At 34.8% G+C, this 16990-nt stretch overlaps 1 protein-coding gene across 6 annotated transcripts in view; it reads right to left on the reverse strand.

The window, feature by feature from the left end:
- MYO6 (myosin VI) overlaps positions 1 to 16990 on the reverse strand; it is a 142161-nt gene that overhangs the window by 30142 nt on the left and 95029 nt on the right. For 5 of the 6 annotated variants that reach the window (XM_077903323.1, XM_077903320.1, XM_077903325.1 and 2 more), the window contains exons 14-20: positions 16170 to 16261; positions 13408 to 13480; positions 11574 to 11701; positions 8389 to 8484; positions 7929 to 8102; positions 4651 to 4689; positions 2337 to 2430 (exon numbers count right to left, since the gene is read on the reverse strand). In XM_077903323.1, the coding sequence (XP_077759449.1) occupies positions 2337 to 2430; positions 4651 to 4689; positions 7929 to 8102; positions 8389 to 8484; positions 11574 to 11701; positions 13408 to 13480; positions 16170 to 16261 (696 nt within the window). Of the gene's footprint in view, positions 1 to 2336; positions 2431 to 4650; positions 4690 to 7498; positions 7587 to 7928; positions 8103 to 8388; positions 8485 to 11573; positions 11702 to 13407; positions 13481 to 16169; positions 16262 to 16990 lie in introns of those variants that run through there. The other variant, XR_013383186.1, reaches the window with a different exon arrangement.

Below are 16990 nucleotides of genomic sequence, written 5' to 3' on the forward strand. Positions count from 1 at the left end.
GAACAGAGAGAGTGGAAAGAGATGGAGCTAGAAACACATGGGCTAGACCTTATGGGACCTCATAAGCCAGGAGGATTTTGCTCTTTTCCCCTAATAATAATCAGAAGCCATTACAGTATGTTAAGCAGTAAAAAAGACATGATCAGACTTGGGTTATAAAGCAATAATTCCAGATGTATGTGAAGAACAGATGGAAGAGATGCCAGAAGAATACTTGGAAAGCTATAGCAAAAATCCAGGTGAAAGCTGATGAAAGCTTAGATTAGGGAGTACTAGGACTACACTGTCTGCTAACAGAACAGATATTAAATACTCTCATCACAAAAAAGAATTAGTAACTATGTGATCTGATGAGACAGTTTAATGCTATGCTGATAATCATTTTACAATATATAAGTGTATCAAGTCAACATTTTGTACACTCTTAACTTACATAATGTTATAGGTCAATTACATTTTTATAAATCTAGGGCAGAAAGAAGACTCACATCACATCAGAGGGACTTGGGGAGACTTAGAGAATATGAAACTATGTGTCCAATATGGCACCTAATACCAATCTGTAGTAGTTGCAATCTGTGATCTGTAGTTGCACTAACCACATGTGGGTAAGTTTTAAAAAATTAAAATTAAATAAAATTTAAAAATCAGTATCTAAGTTGTGCTAGCCACATTTCAAGTGCTCAACTGCCACAGTATCTACCATGTTGCATAACACAGATATAGAATATTTCCATCAACATGGAAAGCTATGTCAGATAGCACTGGTTAAGAGTGAGAAAGAAACTAGGCCTAACCCAAAGCCTGAAAAACTCTAACAAATAATACCCAGTAGTAGAAGAAGAGGACCTTGCAGAAGAGTCCGGAGTTACCAGAGAACTGAAAAGCAGGGACATGTGCTGATTTAGGAGCTAAGGAAAGGCTACATGAGGGGGACTGGTCAAGTCAAATGCTGCCGTGATATCCACTAAGAGAAGGGATGCAAAATGAACATCTCATTTAGGATCAGGGAAATCACCAGTGACCCTATCAAGAATTATTTTGTTGTACTGATCAAGGTAGAAAGCTGAATTCTCTTGAGTTAGAGTGAGCAGAGGGCAGGAAACAGAGAAAGCAAGAATAGACTATTCTTGGACAGAAAGGGAAAAACTACAGGACAAAAAGTGAGGTGTGATATAAGGAAGTAGCTAGAAGGGAATGTGGGTCAGAGGTTTGAATTAAGTTGAGGTCTCTGTACATTTAAACGGTAATAAGAGACAATCTCAAACAGAATGATTCAACAATATACATAATCAATGCTGAAGATTCATGAGAAGGTAGGAAGAGATGATTCCAAAGAACCATAGTGGCAACTAAGAAAAGAGGCCCATCTGCTTTTTTAATAGAAGGGAAGGTTACATAGGTAGACAGAAGTGTCTGGTAGCAAATTAGGTGAAGCTTTCCATCTTCTAGTAAAGAGGAGAGGCTGTCTGTTGGCAAAGACTCAGAGATTTGAGGAGAGCAGGGAGAGTATGCCCAAAGCTTATATAATTGTAATTTTTTTTTAAGTACAAAATTACAAATTACAAAAGAATACAAAAGTAGGTACAGGGTTTTCAAAGGAGCCCACCTAAGTGAGGGACCCTGAAACTTAAGTGACCCTAGCTTTATAATAAATCTGACTTTGAGAGGAACAATATAAGGAGTGAGAAAGACAAGAGAGTTTAAGGAAGCATCTCAAGACTGAGATGACTCAAAGACAAGGAGAAGACTGATGCCTTGGGCATAAGTAGGGGTAGCATGGGTAGGGATGGCAGACGGACATGCAGTAGAGGAAAAACAGTGCCTGGTGCCTAAGACTTCTGTGACCAAGCAAAGTGAGAACAAGGCAGGTGAGAGGTGGAGAGCGGTAGTTTAACATCTGCACAGAAGTTCTGCAGCAGCCGAGGGCACTGTTTTCATTTTTTAATAAGTGGTGGAGTGAGAGCAAGGACACCAAAACCTACCTCTTGCCCCAGCTACATGGAGCATGAGAAATGAACTGCTGCCAGACTGAGAAGGCCATCGGAAGGTAACCTACTTAAGGGAGATCTATATCTGCAGTTAAAGAGTTTTTATAAATTTTACTTCGATGCTGTAAAACTGTTTAATTTCACGATAAACTATACCCCAGTATTGCTCAAATAATTTGTTAGCCATGCTTTTCTTATAATTAAAATAATTTGAAAGTAAAAATCTTATTGCACTTAAAAACAATCAAGGTAACTGTGATCGTTTGAAAACACTGTACATATTAAAGTGTATCAAGCTAAGACTCCTAACACACATGGATATAAATTGTAAAAATATGAAAATACCTGAACATTGAAGCTGAGACAGAATTTGAGCACCTTCAAAGTGGTGGCTTGTCATCTTTAAATTAGGTTTGATACAACGAATAAAGCTTGCACCCTAGGAGAATAAAGGTACTTTTTAAAGACAATGCACATAGCATTCTTGCTTTTCTGTTTCTATGAATACCAATAACTTTCAAACATGTTACCATTAATATCTGAACCTCTTTTAAAATAATCATTAAAGAATTTAAAACTTAGATACTTTTAAAATTTCAAGTTTGGAATGAATTTTTGCACTATATACTATTAGAAAAATACTGGGGTGCCTCAGTCACAAGTCAGTTGGACATCCGACCCCTCGTTTTGGCTCCGTTTGTGGTCTTAGGGGTCATGGGACTGAGCCCCACAACAGGCTAAAATGAAAGGAAGGAAAGAAGGAAGAGAGGAATGGAAGGAAGGGAGGGAGGGAGGGGAAGGAAAGAAAGAATGAAGGAAGTAAAAGAAGGAAAAGAAAGATACATTTTAGATTTGAGTGCCAAAAAATGTTACTGTAAAAAGAAACGCCTTTCATCGTAAAATATTTTAACATTTGAATACATTTTGGAGACTGATATATATATGATTTTATTCTACACTTGTGTATTTATATGTCATATTTCTGTGATAAGAAAATTGTCCTGTAACAAGAGATAAAAATAAAATTATGCCTCTTCAAATTTAGCCCAAAGTGGGGGAAAAAAATTCAACCTTTTTCATTATTCTACCTCAAAAATATATAGTAGATCCTGAAGCTGTACCACTGCACATTCTAGAATTCTGTTTATTAAATGGTATTTTTAGAAGCTTTTAAAGGCACTCATTTGGAATCAGTTATCAGGTTATGTTGAATGAGGCAGAAAGAATATGGATATGTACACAATGAGACTGTTGGGTATTAAAGCAAATAGACCAGACATCCAAATTACTGTTTCTTTACAAAGTAGTTCCCTTAGAAAACTGAATAGTTATTTCAATAACGATCCTCACTGCAAACACCTTCAGAACACTTTTTAGAAATACCTTCTTATAAATCACAGAAGTACTCTCATCAACTTACAGTAGAGCACTATATTTGGGTGATAAAAATTCAAACACCCTCCCCATCAGATTTGATCTTTAAAGATGTAAGGTTCTTAAGAGATAAATATTTGCAAACAATGAGGGTATTTGCAAGAATTTCTTAATGGTTCCAAAAGCAAGTCTAACAGTAAGTAATAACATCATGGACAGAATAAATATTTGGCTTTCCAAAATGACTACTTGGTAAGGAAGAATAGCTGGTTAGTTCAGTAGATCTGTTTAAAAAATGTCTCACCTTGGAATCATGCCTCATTTACATAACCCACATATCAAACTTTTTTCTCTCGTAAATTTTCCATTAAAAACCAGAGTGAGGGATCCCTGGGTGGCGCAGCGGTTTGGCGCCTGCCTTTGGCCCAGGGCGCGATCCTGGAGACCCGGGATCGAATCCCACGTCGGGCTCCCGGTGCATGGAGCCTGCTTCTCCCTCTGCCTGTGTCTCTGCCTCTCTCTCTCTCTCTCTCTCTCTATATGACTATCATAAATAAATAAAATTTAAAAAAAAAAAAAAAAAACCAGAGTGAACTGAGACATCTGGGTTGCACAGTCCGTTAGGCATCTGACTCTTGGTTTTGGCTCAGGTCACGATCGCAGGGTCAGGACATAAGAGCCCTGTATCAAGCTCTGCACTCAGCTCAGAGTCTACTTAAGGCTCTCTCTCTCCCTCTCCCTCTGCCCTTCCCCTTGCCCTCCCCTCTTTCAAAAAAAATTTTAAAAATCTTTAAAAATAAAAAACAGAGTAAACCACTAAAAATGTCTAGTTAAAAAAAAAGGACTCTAAGAAATATTGCCTCTCTAACAGGGCATAAAGATATTATGTATATTTTTTCAACCTCAACATTGCCATGTTGGAGAATGTTACTATTAGAATAATAAAATGAAAATTAACTACATGCATTATCTTTAATCCTAAAAAATACATTTTCTTCTCCACATAATTATTTTCATTTTTTGAAACTATAAGATAATCTTAACAAGATTGAGAGAATTCTGTATATTTATAAAATAATGACTTCACATATATATTTGACTTTTCTTCAGAACAAACCTAACTAAAATGACAACTGCTTTAAAAATTGATTTTTTAAAATGAGGGAATTCAGTTTAAAATTAATTTCTAATTATTCTAGGCTTACTGTGCTTATTTGAGTAATTACTAATGATAATTTAAGAGGGCCATTTAAAAACTCTGGATTTTTTTTCTAAGGGTACTCACAGTACTCCGAAGTTTATCCAGAAGCAGATTTAATTGTGTCTGTAGACAAAAGTAAATCACTTTATTACTTCAAAAAGCAAAAGTACACAGTGTTATAAGTTAATATTAGCTCTCCAACATTAGCATAAAATAACATGCAGTAACATCAACATACAACACAGTACAATTTAACAACTGATAAATTCTTTGACAGTAACATGCAAAATACATGGCTAATATAATGCTTAGGACAATAACATGTGACTTACACAGAACTTATATAATTAAAAGATTGAAAATTAGCAATGCTAAAAAATGTACACACACACTTGCAGGTGGGATGGAGGAGGAAAAAATATACAGGCAACAAAGGAAATAAAATACTGGGGATGCATTCCATAAGAGATTAACAAAGCAATACTTGAATATGTAGCAAGTTGGGTGTAGTTTCTTATCATATTCCACTGAAGGATACACACTAATGGTATATATTAGAAATGTTTTATTTAACACTTATCATACATAAAATTGTCCTGCCTAGCTGTAGAAACCCTCTTTGTTATTTTAAAATATTTCACATTTTAATTATTTTTAAAAGTTTGGACAATTTTCTCAAAAACAACTTGATAAACATAAAGTACTATACTTTCCTCTTTCTAATAATATTATGTGATAATAATTTATGCTGGTTTAATAATGCATTAAAATCATGCTTTGCTTAAAAAAATGTTTTGCTTTACTTGTCTGCAAAATAAATTATGTAAAGTTCTTACATCATTTTTAAACTAAGATGCTTATTTTACTACTTACAGAAAGATAAATTAAGATGTTTATTCTTAAATTAACATACTGGATCAATCACAGCTATATTTAATAATAACAATATAATAGGTAGATTGTACTGAATGCTTTCGATGAGTCAGGTACTGATCAAAACTTTTCACAAGCATTATCATGTTTAATTTGCACAACAATTCTAATTAAGGATGTATTATTAGCCTGATTTTTCAGGTAAAAGCAGTAAGGTCCAGCAAGATTAAATTACTTGCCTAAGATCACAGAACTAGTAATGATAAAGCCAAGATTCCAACACAGGCCCAATAAACTTCACTCTCTTACCCATGATACTACAATATAATTCAGGTATCATAGGCTTAAACTATAAAAATGGAGTGACTTCCTACTGTATTAAAAAAATACAGTAATACCCCATTTATCTGGTTGACTGAGTTCTGACAACCTTTATCGATCTGGACCACCAAATAAAGGAAAATCAAGTATGAGAGCCACTAATTTGAAAAGAAAACTGTCACCAAGTCCATGCCTCTTAATCTGTAGAGTAAGCACAGGGTTCTCCAAAAAAATGGAGAGAGAGTAATTCAGAAGAGTAGAAGCAGCAAAAATAAACTTGGGAGAAGAGGGAAGAATGCTAATTATCAAGGAAGTAAAGACCATAAGGCATAAGGATAAACAGTTATATGAAACTCAGTCTTTATTTGTATTTTTACTATAAAGCATATAAATATTTATGTACATAATAACAGAGTAAGAGTTCCATCAAAAAGGAATATTTTTCTAAAAAACTAACAGTAAAAGGGCTATGTTTCAATAACCTGAAAATGTTCCTTTTCAATAGAGAACTTCTGGCCCTTAGAGAGGATGGATAACTGAAGTCTTACTATAAATACTAGCCTCTTTTATTGCTTCACATAACTTGAATTTAACAAGCTATTCAACTATATTTTAAGTTAAGAATTATTACTTCATTTCAAAGTCTCTCATAAAACATTTTTGAAATTTTATTAATAATATCACTCAATTATAGTTTTTAGCAGTTTAATATGCAAAATATATCCTACTGCACAGAAGCAATATTTCAAGTCAACATAATACTTTACTAATACTTTAATTCAAAGAATTTTAAGAATGTTTTTTATATTGTCTAAAATTTCAATTATGTTCTTACCAGCAATACTACTATAAATACTGCAGTACAAAAATAATAATGGCCATTTCATTTAGGCTAATATACTATTTTAAACTAATCTGCTATCATATATCTACTCAGGTATTTCAGAGTATCAAAATAAGAGGAAAAACTCTTGCTCAAAAGAACTAAGAACTCATAATTAATGAATGTAACTTTCAACAAAGTTAAAGACTTTTTATTCAATTACCTCAAAAGTATTATAAGCTTTCTCTTATATTTACTTTAAAAAAAACCTAGCTTTATAAACATGATTTTATCAAGTTAATTATTTAGAGCCCTTTTCAATCCACAAGGGATTTCAAGAGACTTGTACTGTTATTATTATTATTATGGTATTCTCATGCTTAAATAGTTTCTAACTACATCATTTTTAATACTTAAAATACACATAATGAAAGGCATATGCAGAGTTTTCTTGTAAATTCAGCAATACTTTGTGGAAATGTATAAAAGAGAAATTTTATGTCCTTGTTCTACTTATTATAATTTTTTATTCATTAAACTTATGATACAAAAGTTTGTAAATTCTCTTTTTCTATGCTAAATACTCAACAATAGAACCAATTTCTAAGACACATTATGTGACAATTCCTTGTCAGATCTCAAAGAATAAATTTCTGATCTAAAATTAATAAAACAAATGAGATGTTCTTCAATGTTAAATAAGCAGTTTGAAGGGTTTGTCACACAGAGCACTTATCTTTTATAAAGTTATTCAAAGCTTTAATCACATTTTAGTGTAATGTGTACACCCATAAAGCATAGTGAGAGAAAGCACATTGAAAATAAATTAAAAACTGAATCATTAACTTGAGACGGGCTCTTTTTAACATGGCAGCCACATTCTATAAATAAGAGTCCACAAAGGTGATCATTTACCTGAAGCCCCTGGCTGTGCCTTTTCCTCTCTCAACTCAACTAGTTCTCTCTAGCCATCCCGAGCTGGACTACTCCAGCTAAAACAAAACTGTTGAATGAGGAAGGAAACAGAAAACACATGGGAAAGAGAAGGTTTGAAGGTCAACCAAACAGTAAGCAGAAGCAAGAACATTAGGAGAAGCAGGTATGAATCAGATATGTTAAGCAACAAGAAAGAACAGACTCATAAAATTTTAAGAATTTCTGTATGTTCAATTATTAAACTTATTTTAGGTTATTTTGTATGTAAATATCAACAACGCAGGGTCTGCTCTTGCATTTCACGCATGGGATTTCTGACAGTGATCTACATTATCCTCTGTAAAGTATAAAACAATATATTTTACTTTAAATGCAACAAACTTTCAAGTAATATATTTAACACAAATACCTTAAACTTGTTTCCCACACTGATGAAGCTAAGTTTTCCTGCTTTTTGTTTAGTATCTTTATTGTTATTTGTGGATGATTCAAATAATTCTCGAATAAATTTATCCCTGGATTCACATATTAAGGATTCAAGAGACATATGTAAAGCATCATTATTTTTTTCCACAAATTGAATCTGAAAAATAAAGCAAACAGAAATGATTCAGTCCATCCTGTGGTAGTATCTCTTGATGCAGCTGTGTTCAACTGAATTTTCCAGGATGACAGAACTGTTCTATATCTGCACTGTCCAACACAGTTGCCATCAATGTAGACATGGAACACAGGAGTGTAGCCGTGTCCTGAAGAATTTTAAATTTTATTAAATTTAAATTGAAATAACCAGGTGTGGCTAGGGGTTAATATTTTATACAGTGCAGCTTCAATTACAAATGGTTTCTTTTGGTAAAAGTCATACTCACTGTTTCATAGCACACTGCCCCTGCAAAATGCCTAATAATGAAGCCTTCATCATCTCTGATGTTCCTATGAACTGCCAACTTAGATTTTCTGGGTATCTGAAAAGAGAACATATATCAGTTATTAAATTATCAAAAACAAGGATGCCTGGGCGGCTCAGCGGTTGAGTGTCTGCCTTCAGCTCAGGGTGTGGTCCTGGAGTCCCAGGATCGAGTCCCGCATCAGGCTCCCCTGCATACAGCCTGCTTCTTCCTCTGCCTGTGTCTCTGCCTCTCTCTTTCTCTCTATGTCCATCATGAATAAATTTTTAAACATAAATAAATTATCAAAAACAGATTACATAATTTCCTTTAGAAAATATCTGGGATGTGAAATACTTAAAATTATAAAGGAAATTTTCACACTTTACACACTTTACACAATTATACTGTCTTCGAAACCTCTAATAAGCTTTAAACTACCAATGAAATCCAGCAAGTATTTGGTTATAATCTCTTAAAAAAGAAGAAAGGACTAAGACAAAAACAACCTTATAAGTATGCAAAACAATTGGCACTTTATAAAGTTAATTGTCTATGTATAAAGTAGTAGTTCTTGACCTTGATTGGCAATTACTTGGAGGACTTTTAAATCTCCTAAAGCCCATACCATTTACATCAGGTGATCCGTAGGTACAGCCAAGATTGAGAAGCACTGTTCTAAAACATACCTGAAATCAGTATAGGACCTTTCCCACTTTTATAGCTATACATCCTAACATGTTTATACAATGAGCCTGAATCTATCTGAAGGATACTGAATCATTTTAGGATTCTACTATCAATTATAATACCTCATATTTAAGTTCCCAAAATGTCTTCACATAAAAGTATATATATATATCAGATCCTCAAAAAAACTAAGGATAAGAAAGACAATCTCATTTAAAAATTAAAAAAAACTAAAACTTTGAGAGCCTTACCAGGCTTTTTCTAGGTGAAAGAGCTAGGAGACCACAGAGCCTCTTCTCTGTGAGGTGACACACCAGCATGAGTCAAAATGAGGGCCTGAAGTCAAAATGCCCAGCCTGATTTCCAACTCCACCACTTCCTCAGAACATTACACATGACCAGTTACTTAACCTAAGTATGACTCCTCATCTCTAGCATGGGGATGGGGATACAAACAGGATCCACCTCAGAGATTGTGAGAATTATAAAATAATTTAAGTAAAACCCTTAGATCAGTGACTGGTACATACTAAATGTTCAATAAATAGTTATCATTATTTTTATTTCCAAAGATATAAAAGTAATGGCTTATAAAAAATAGAATTTACTATCTTGCTCTTGTTCTCTTTTGAGACAAGCAGCCAAAGTCCATTCTTGATGCTTTACCTTGCTGTCCCTATAGTTATATGTACTTTATCACTCAAGGTTGTCTGAGATCCTGGTCACAATTCTGTTGACTAGCAATCAGCACTTTTTGTAAAGATAACCATGCATCAGGCTTTTCATAACAAAGACCAGTGAACAGTGTATAAATAGGACTGGGTATATATCTTCAATTATAGTATAAGTTTTGTTGAGGATACATATTGTTTTATTTCTATCTCCACTGAAGAGAAACAGGCTCCCCATTATAAGAAATATTTAAGGAGGGCAGCCTGGGTGGCTCAGCAGTTTAGTGCTGCCTTCAGCCCAGGGCATGTCCTGGAGACCCGAGATCAAGTCCCATGTTGGGCTCCCTGCTTGGGAGCCTGCTTCTCCCTCTGCCTGTGTCTCTGCCTCTCTCTGTGTCTCATGAATAAATAAAATCTTAAAAAAAAAAAAAGAAATATCTAAGGATACAAAAGAACTCCAAGTTAGTAGGACAGGTAGATTAGATTCAGTCCCTAGAGAAGGTTATGACAATTACATCAGCTTTTTAAGTAAATGCATCAAACTACCCAACACTCTTGATTTAATGATATACGGAAACAAGAATACTTGTCTTCATTCACTTCAGCTCCCGGATCTATCAAAGCCCTGTCTGTTACACTAGGTTACAATCTCAAAATAATAAACAGGATAGGGTGCATTTGCAACTCTAAGCAACTTCTCTTTCCTTCTTTTCCTGCCTTTCTTTCTTTGTTGTTCTCTGTAAGACAAGGCAGCACCTACCTTCCCAGATGAAATTAACATCCATATTTCTCTGTGCTAATCAGTTCTTACTGTATTACCTCAAATATGGTAGCTGAGTGTAAAGATAAACACAGAATTAAGTGAACAAAGGAAACACTCCAACAACCACAGGGGCTAGCTCACGCAGAAGAGCCCTACTGTTCACTACTGCAAGAATTCAAGCACAGCTCTATTACCCAACAGCAGTTCAGGAAACTAGGTCTTTTACCCCTTTTGGGGCACCTAGGTGGCCCTGTCAGTTGAGTGGATGACTCTTGGTTTTGGCTTGGGTCATGAGATTGTGCCTGTGTTGGGCTCCCTGCTTAGCACAGAGTTAGCTTGAGATTCTCTCTCTCTCCCTCTCCTTCTACTCCTTCCCCCTGCACATGTGCTTTTTCTCTCTTCCTAAAATAAATAAATAAAATCTTTAAAATAGGGAGAAAAAAATAAGTAAATGTTTATTTATTTATATTGCTCTCTGTGTCTGTTTTCCCTTTAGCTAATAATTCTTCTACTGCTTCAGTTTCTATGTCCCTGAGTATATTTTCCATTCAAAACTTCCTAGGAAAAAACATTAAAATAAATTGGCTACCCATTATCTAATATGGATTGCTTATACCAGTCAGACCCTAACCCATGAACTTTATTCCTAGTCTTACAAACATGGAGGCTGGTGGTTGCTTGTGATTCTAGATGCTAACCCCTGGAACATGATTCAAGATCACATGATAGCAAAGCAACTGGTGGCCACTTTGCTAAAAGGAAGAACATAAAAACAGCAGGTATACTTTTTTGTACATTTTAGATAGATGAGATGTATTTTCCATCCAGCTAAAAGGGCCTTCATTAGATAGATCATTGTCATCCAAAATATACATGTATAAATTAAGTGCCTATCTATAGAAGACGCTGTGTTGGATAAATTATAGTTGCTCTCAGCCCCACATAACTTGTTATTCTAATTATTTAATATATAATATCTAGTACATCTTTCTACAGGCTTCTCTTCCCACCACACAGTCTCAATTTTGGAATAGTAAACTCACAGTGAGTCGGAAATGTTCTTTGTGCTTCTGGTGAACTGCAGATGTAAAGTGTTGATCACTTGGCTGGGGAAGGCGATTTTCTTCATCTAAAATATCCAGTATCCCCACTAATTTTGCTTCAATTAAATCTATTCCAAAAACATCAAAATGTGATAGGGTAAAAACATTTTAAAGATATATGAACAATTTCCTGATCACACATTTAAAGGACTGCTCAGAAGTGATGTAACAGATGATTATATAAGTATCTTCACAGGCTACAGAAAGCAGATGGATTTTATTTCAAATGTGGCAATTTATCAGAAAATAACATCATACACAGATTTCCCCCACTATGGAAAAGTTTGCTTTATGCCACTTCGCTTTTACAAAAGATTTACATTAGTACCTGTCCTTCACTAGCTGAAAGAAATCCAAAGAGAATTTTCATGTTTACAAAATGGTAATTGCTTCTCCAATTTACACCACTTTGGCTTATGAAAGGTTTCATATATAAATGCTCTAACTTTCAGATAGCAGGGAAAACTATTGACTATAGGTTTTAGAAAAACAATTCCATAAACATATGATTAATGTAATAACCATCCTATTTGTAAGCTTGGATGAGAGGCCAAAGAACCAAAAATTCTTCCTCTCCATATGATATCTACATTCAAAATGAAGTAAAATTACATAAGCTTTTGCATACAGAGCTTTTGTATACAGAGCTTTTAAAAGTGCTTTTCAATACTGATTCAAATGTTTTCCAGCAAAACTTCAGTAACAGCACATTTTTATGCTCCTTCCATTCATGTTGTTTGAATTTCCTGCTTGTACATTACAACTATAAAATACAAAGTGCTTAAAAATAGTATATAAAACTATTAAGTGGAACAGACTCCATAAGCTATAGGACATATGGAGAGAAAATTCAAACTGCATTGTTCTGAGTGATGCTTTTTAGGCAACTGGTGATGGTGAAGGATGGGGCAGCTGAATTAAGCTATAAATGAATATTTTGATAGACATAGAAGGATATGAAATTGGACTGAAAGAAAAGAGAAGGGGAGGAGTTCCAGCAAAGATATCAAATCACAAAATCAAAGGCAAAGAGATCTGAGAAAGGCTGTAATATAATTGAAATGCTCAGTGAGCCAGCTAAAATTGAACATGCTTTGGAAAGTTGTATCAATGTAAAGCATTATTATTATTATTATTATTATTATTATTATACTATGTTCTCCAAATCTGGCACATGAGTTACTGACTCAATTGTCAAATGGAGTTTTCAAAACAAAGTCTTCCCAACAGTTAATTTTAGGTGTCCTTACTGATAAAAATAGACAAGAATAACAGAGACCCTGTTCTCCTGGCTGCACAGCATGTTCTGGATTTGACACATGAAACCTGTGAAGCCAACCTACAACAGGCCAGAGGGTGTTGCCAATACAGGGAACTACAGAAGAGCAGAGTCAAACACTGAAAAACCTCACTTGGAGCCTGGCTAATGTATGGACTTCCTCAGGTGAGATAATTTATCCCTTTACTACTTAAGCAATTTAGTTCCCTCTTGACTTACTCACATAGACTATTTAAGAATGAAAATATCCATCACAGTAAACAGAAGACATTTTAGGAAAACTTACAACATAGCTGAATTTGATGCCTTGGTAGAAAAAACAAAACAAAAAAAAACAACTTCCTGGCAGTATTAGAGAAGTAAAACCTCTCTCAAATACCAGAGCTTTAAGTCCCATAATCAGTAATATCAATCACAGAGCACAGAAAAATTACTAGTAAAAGAATTTACTCTACCTTCCCATATTTCCCAAAAGTGGAATAAAAAAACACATACCTATACAGTCCTGATTATCCACATAATGCACTTCATTAACACCTAGACCTTCTTTTTGATACAGTTCTTGTTCCTAAAATGAAATAATCATAAGAATGGAAATCTTTATGATATGAGATGGCTTGTTTTGTGCCATCTGATCATAACATTTATTGAGTAGTTCAGAGTACAAAGGCTCATATTGACTAGTTCAGGGGCTAAGGAGACTTACAAAACATTAAGGAAGAAAAATCCCTGCCCCTAAAGCAATGTAAAGTCAGAAATTAATAGCCAACATAATTTACATATGTGGAAATGTTCCTGCCTGCAGATAAGCACACTGTTCTTTAAATATGCAGAGCTATACACACATACAGAGATCTGTTTATAGCCATTCAAACTCAAGGAAAGGTCATGGCTTTGAAATATCTTTAGCAATTTCAAAGTCAAACTTATTAGTAGAATAGACCATGAGTCAGCAAACTTTTTCTGTGAGGGGCCAGATGGTAAATATTTTTAGCTGTGGGCCATATCCTCTTTGTCAAAACTACTCAATTAAGTCACTGCAGCACAAAAGCAGCCATAGATGATGCTAAATGAAGACGCATGGCCGTATTCCAATAAAAATTCATTTGCAAATAGGCAGCCTGCTGGATTTGTCCCAAAGGCCATAGTCTACCAATCCCCAGAAAACAAAAGAATGAAAGAACTTGCTGTGGTAAGTTTTAAAAGTTTAAAGAACAGCTAAACAAACTAGCCCCTTTGACATGAAATTTCTCTCTTTTATATATCCTCAATAGTCCTAAACCACTGTCCAAAGTCAGAAGAGATTTTTAACATGTACAGCCAGGCACTAAAATAAAAGAAACAGCAATTAACTGCAAATGGGCTCGAGTAGCCACACACTGTAACATACAAGGAATATAACACTGGGAAAAATAAAGTGTCATTTGAAAGAAAAATTTACAAATTAAAGTTGAATTCCTAGATGTAAGTCTGGCACCTTCTTAAAATTAAAGAAAAAAAAAGACTTTATCAAAGATGAGTGAACAATGCAATGAGCTTAGGTTGACATGTATTTTAATCTTTTTTCCCAAATGTTTAAATATTTCCTCCCACAAGATATACTAGAAAAGGTTTCTATCATTTTAGAAGTCAGTGTCCCTTTAAGACCCAATCTGAATTTGAAATCCAAACATTTATTTTAAAGAATTGTTCTAGGGGATCCCTGGGTGGCTCAGCAGTTTAGCACCTGCCTTCGGCCCAGGGCGTGATCCTGGAGTCCCAGGATCGAGTCCTGCATCAGGCTCCCTGCGTGGAGCCTGCTTCTCCCTCTGCCTGTGTCTCTGCCTCTCTCTCTCTCTGTGTGTCTCTCATAAATAAATAAATAAATATTAAAAAAAGAATTGTTCTAAAAATAAACATATATCAAGATACAGTCTCCTTGTCATGTTTCTAGATAAAAATAAAGCTTGCTGGGCTGGCATGGAAGGGAAGAATTAGGGCATCTTAAATGAGAAGCACATATGTACCACTTAAAATAGTAACAGAAGAATTAATGTGGCTGGATAAAATATTTTCAGAGTGATTATATGAACTGATAAGTATTTGATTTACCTGTTCATTTATGCCAGAATTGGCTTAAATACAGTATCCAAATAAAAAAGTATAAAAGGGAATGTGCTGGGAAACCCATAAAAACAAAAATATAATAAAATGTGAAAAGATTAATGGAATGGGAATAGGAAAGAATAGTTCACATTTAAAGTCCAGATACAGTGGAGAACAGAACCTGGAAAACAGCAGTACCAATATGAGGAGAACACAGTATTGTGGGCCAGCAGCTGGAAGGTGAGTTCAGACCTGCAATAGTCACTAAATTGCTCTGATAATCAGTTTCTTCATTTGTAAAATAAAAGGCCGAACTAGACCATTTCTGAGTTCCCTGTAACTCTACTAACTACATTCAATAAAACATACCTCAAATAGCTCAAAGAAAGAAAGCCAAAGGTATTAGTAGGAAAATATTGGAGAATTCAAGTACAAGGTAAGAATGGTGAATGTAATCACAAATCAAGTGATCCAAATCTACCATTACTTATTCTGTACTCTAAAGAATTATGAAATAACTTTCCTCAACTTGGGATTGTGAGTGTCAACCATGCCCACAGATAATTACTAGGAGTAGTGACAGTAAGTACTTTCCTAAACCAGAGAGATCAGTGTCCAGCCATAGGTATCCCATTCACAGGCAACTAGGCAGTATACACAGTAACCTGGCAGAAAAGCACTGGCCAGAGGCACTCTGGTCAATTGCCACACTAAATCCCCTGATTTGGTGGTTTTCCTGCAACACAGAAAGGGTGAACAGGTAGCAGAGTGGGCAAAAGCAGAGAGACAGAGGAAGTATAGGAGATGTCAATGTCAGGGATAAAAGTAGAAAGTTGTTTGGCAGTGGCAGAAGTAAAGGCAACAAACTCAGAAAAAGAAACAAGCAAAATTCCAAGTCTAGCAAAAGTCACTAATAAGAAGCAACAGATGTTCACTTCTCAGGAGGTGCCTATTAGAGTTTGTATTGGGTCCCTAAGCATCAACTGTACAATTAACACTTCTGAAGTGCCTGAGCAACATCTAGGCCACTGGGGGCCTGTCCTATGCATCTCTGATCCCCTGAGCCACCTTACATTATACTCCATCAATCAGGGTAACTGCAGCATGTCTCTGTTCCTTGAAATTAAAATAGCTTAATACAGTTCTTAAATTTAAATTGTAATGACAATTACCTCCTTCAGAATCCTTTCATTAAAAAATTGTTGAAGTTTTTCATTGCAATAGTTGATGCAAAATTGTTCAAAACTGTTATGTTCAAAGTACTCTGAAAACAAAACCAAAATCAAAAGTCATCATCAGATAAAGTTCACATATAAATTTATAATTAGGATAAAATTTTATTATATCAATGCTTAATTTAAAATTAAGTAAAAAAATACCTATAATTGTTGCAAACTCCCCAGATGCTCTTATTTCAAGACAAATTTTGTTAGGTATTTAAGTATTGAAAATACTATATTTTACTCCACAAAAAAGATGTGTATTAAATGAGATAAATGTCATAGAGTAAAATATACAAAATGTAAGCCACTTACAACATGATTTTCTTAAGCATAGGTGTTAAAAGCTATCTACATTAACTATAGAACAAAAATGGCTTAAAATACAAGTGCTTAAAAAAAAATACAATTGCTTTAGGGCAGCCCCCCCCCCCCCCCCCCCCGCCCCCGTGGCTCAGTGGTTTAGCCGCCTTCAACCCAGGGCGATCTTGGAGACCCGGGATTGAGTCTCACGTCATTCCCTGCATGGAGCCTGCTTCTCCCTCTGCCTATGTCTCCGCCCCTCTCTCCCTCTCTCTCTCTCTCTCTCTCTCTCTCTCTCTCTCTCTCCGTCTCTCATGAATAAATAAATAAAATCTTTAAAAAAATTACAAGTGCTTTAGATCTGTTTCTGTGTAATCTGTAAAATGATAGCTATAAAAAATATTATGAATTTTAACTCATTTAAAAATGAATAGACTGTATTACATTATCTCTAAGATACCTGCACCTCT

Source organism: Canis aureus, chromosome 7, assembly GCF_053574225.1.
Source record: "Canis aureus isolate CA01 chromosome 7, VMU_Caureus_v.1.0, whole genome shotgun sequence".
In the NCBI taxonomy this organism is placed as follows: domain Eukaryota; kingdom Metazoa; phylum Chordata; class Mammalia; order Carnivora; family Canidae; genus Canis; species Canis aureus.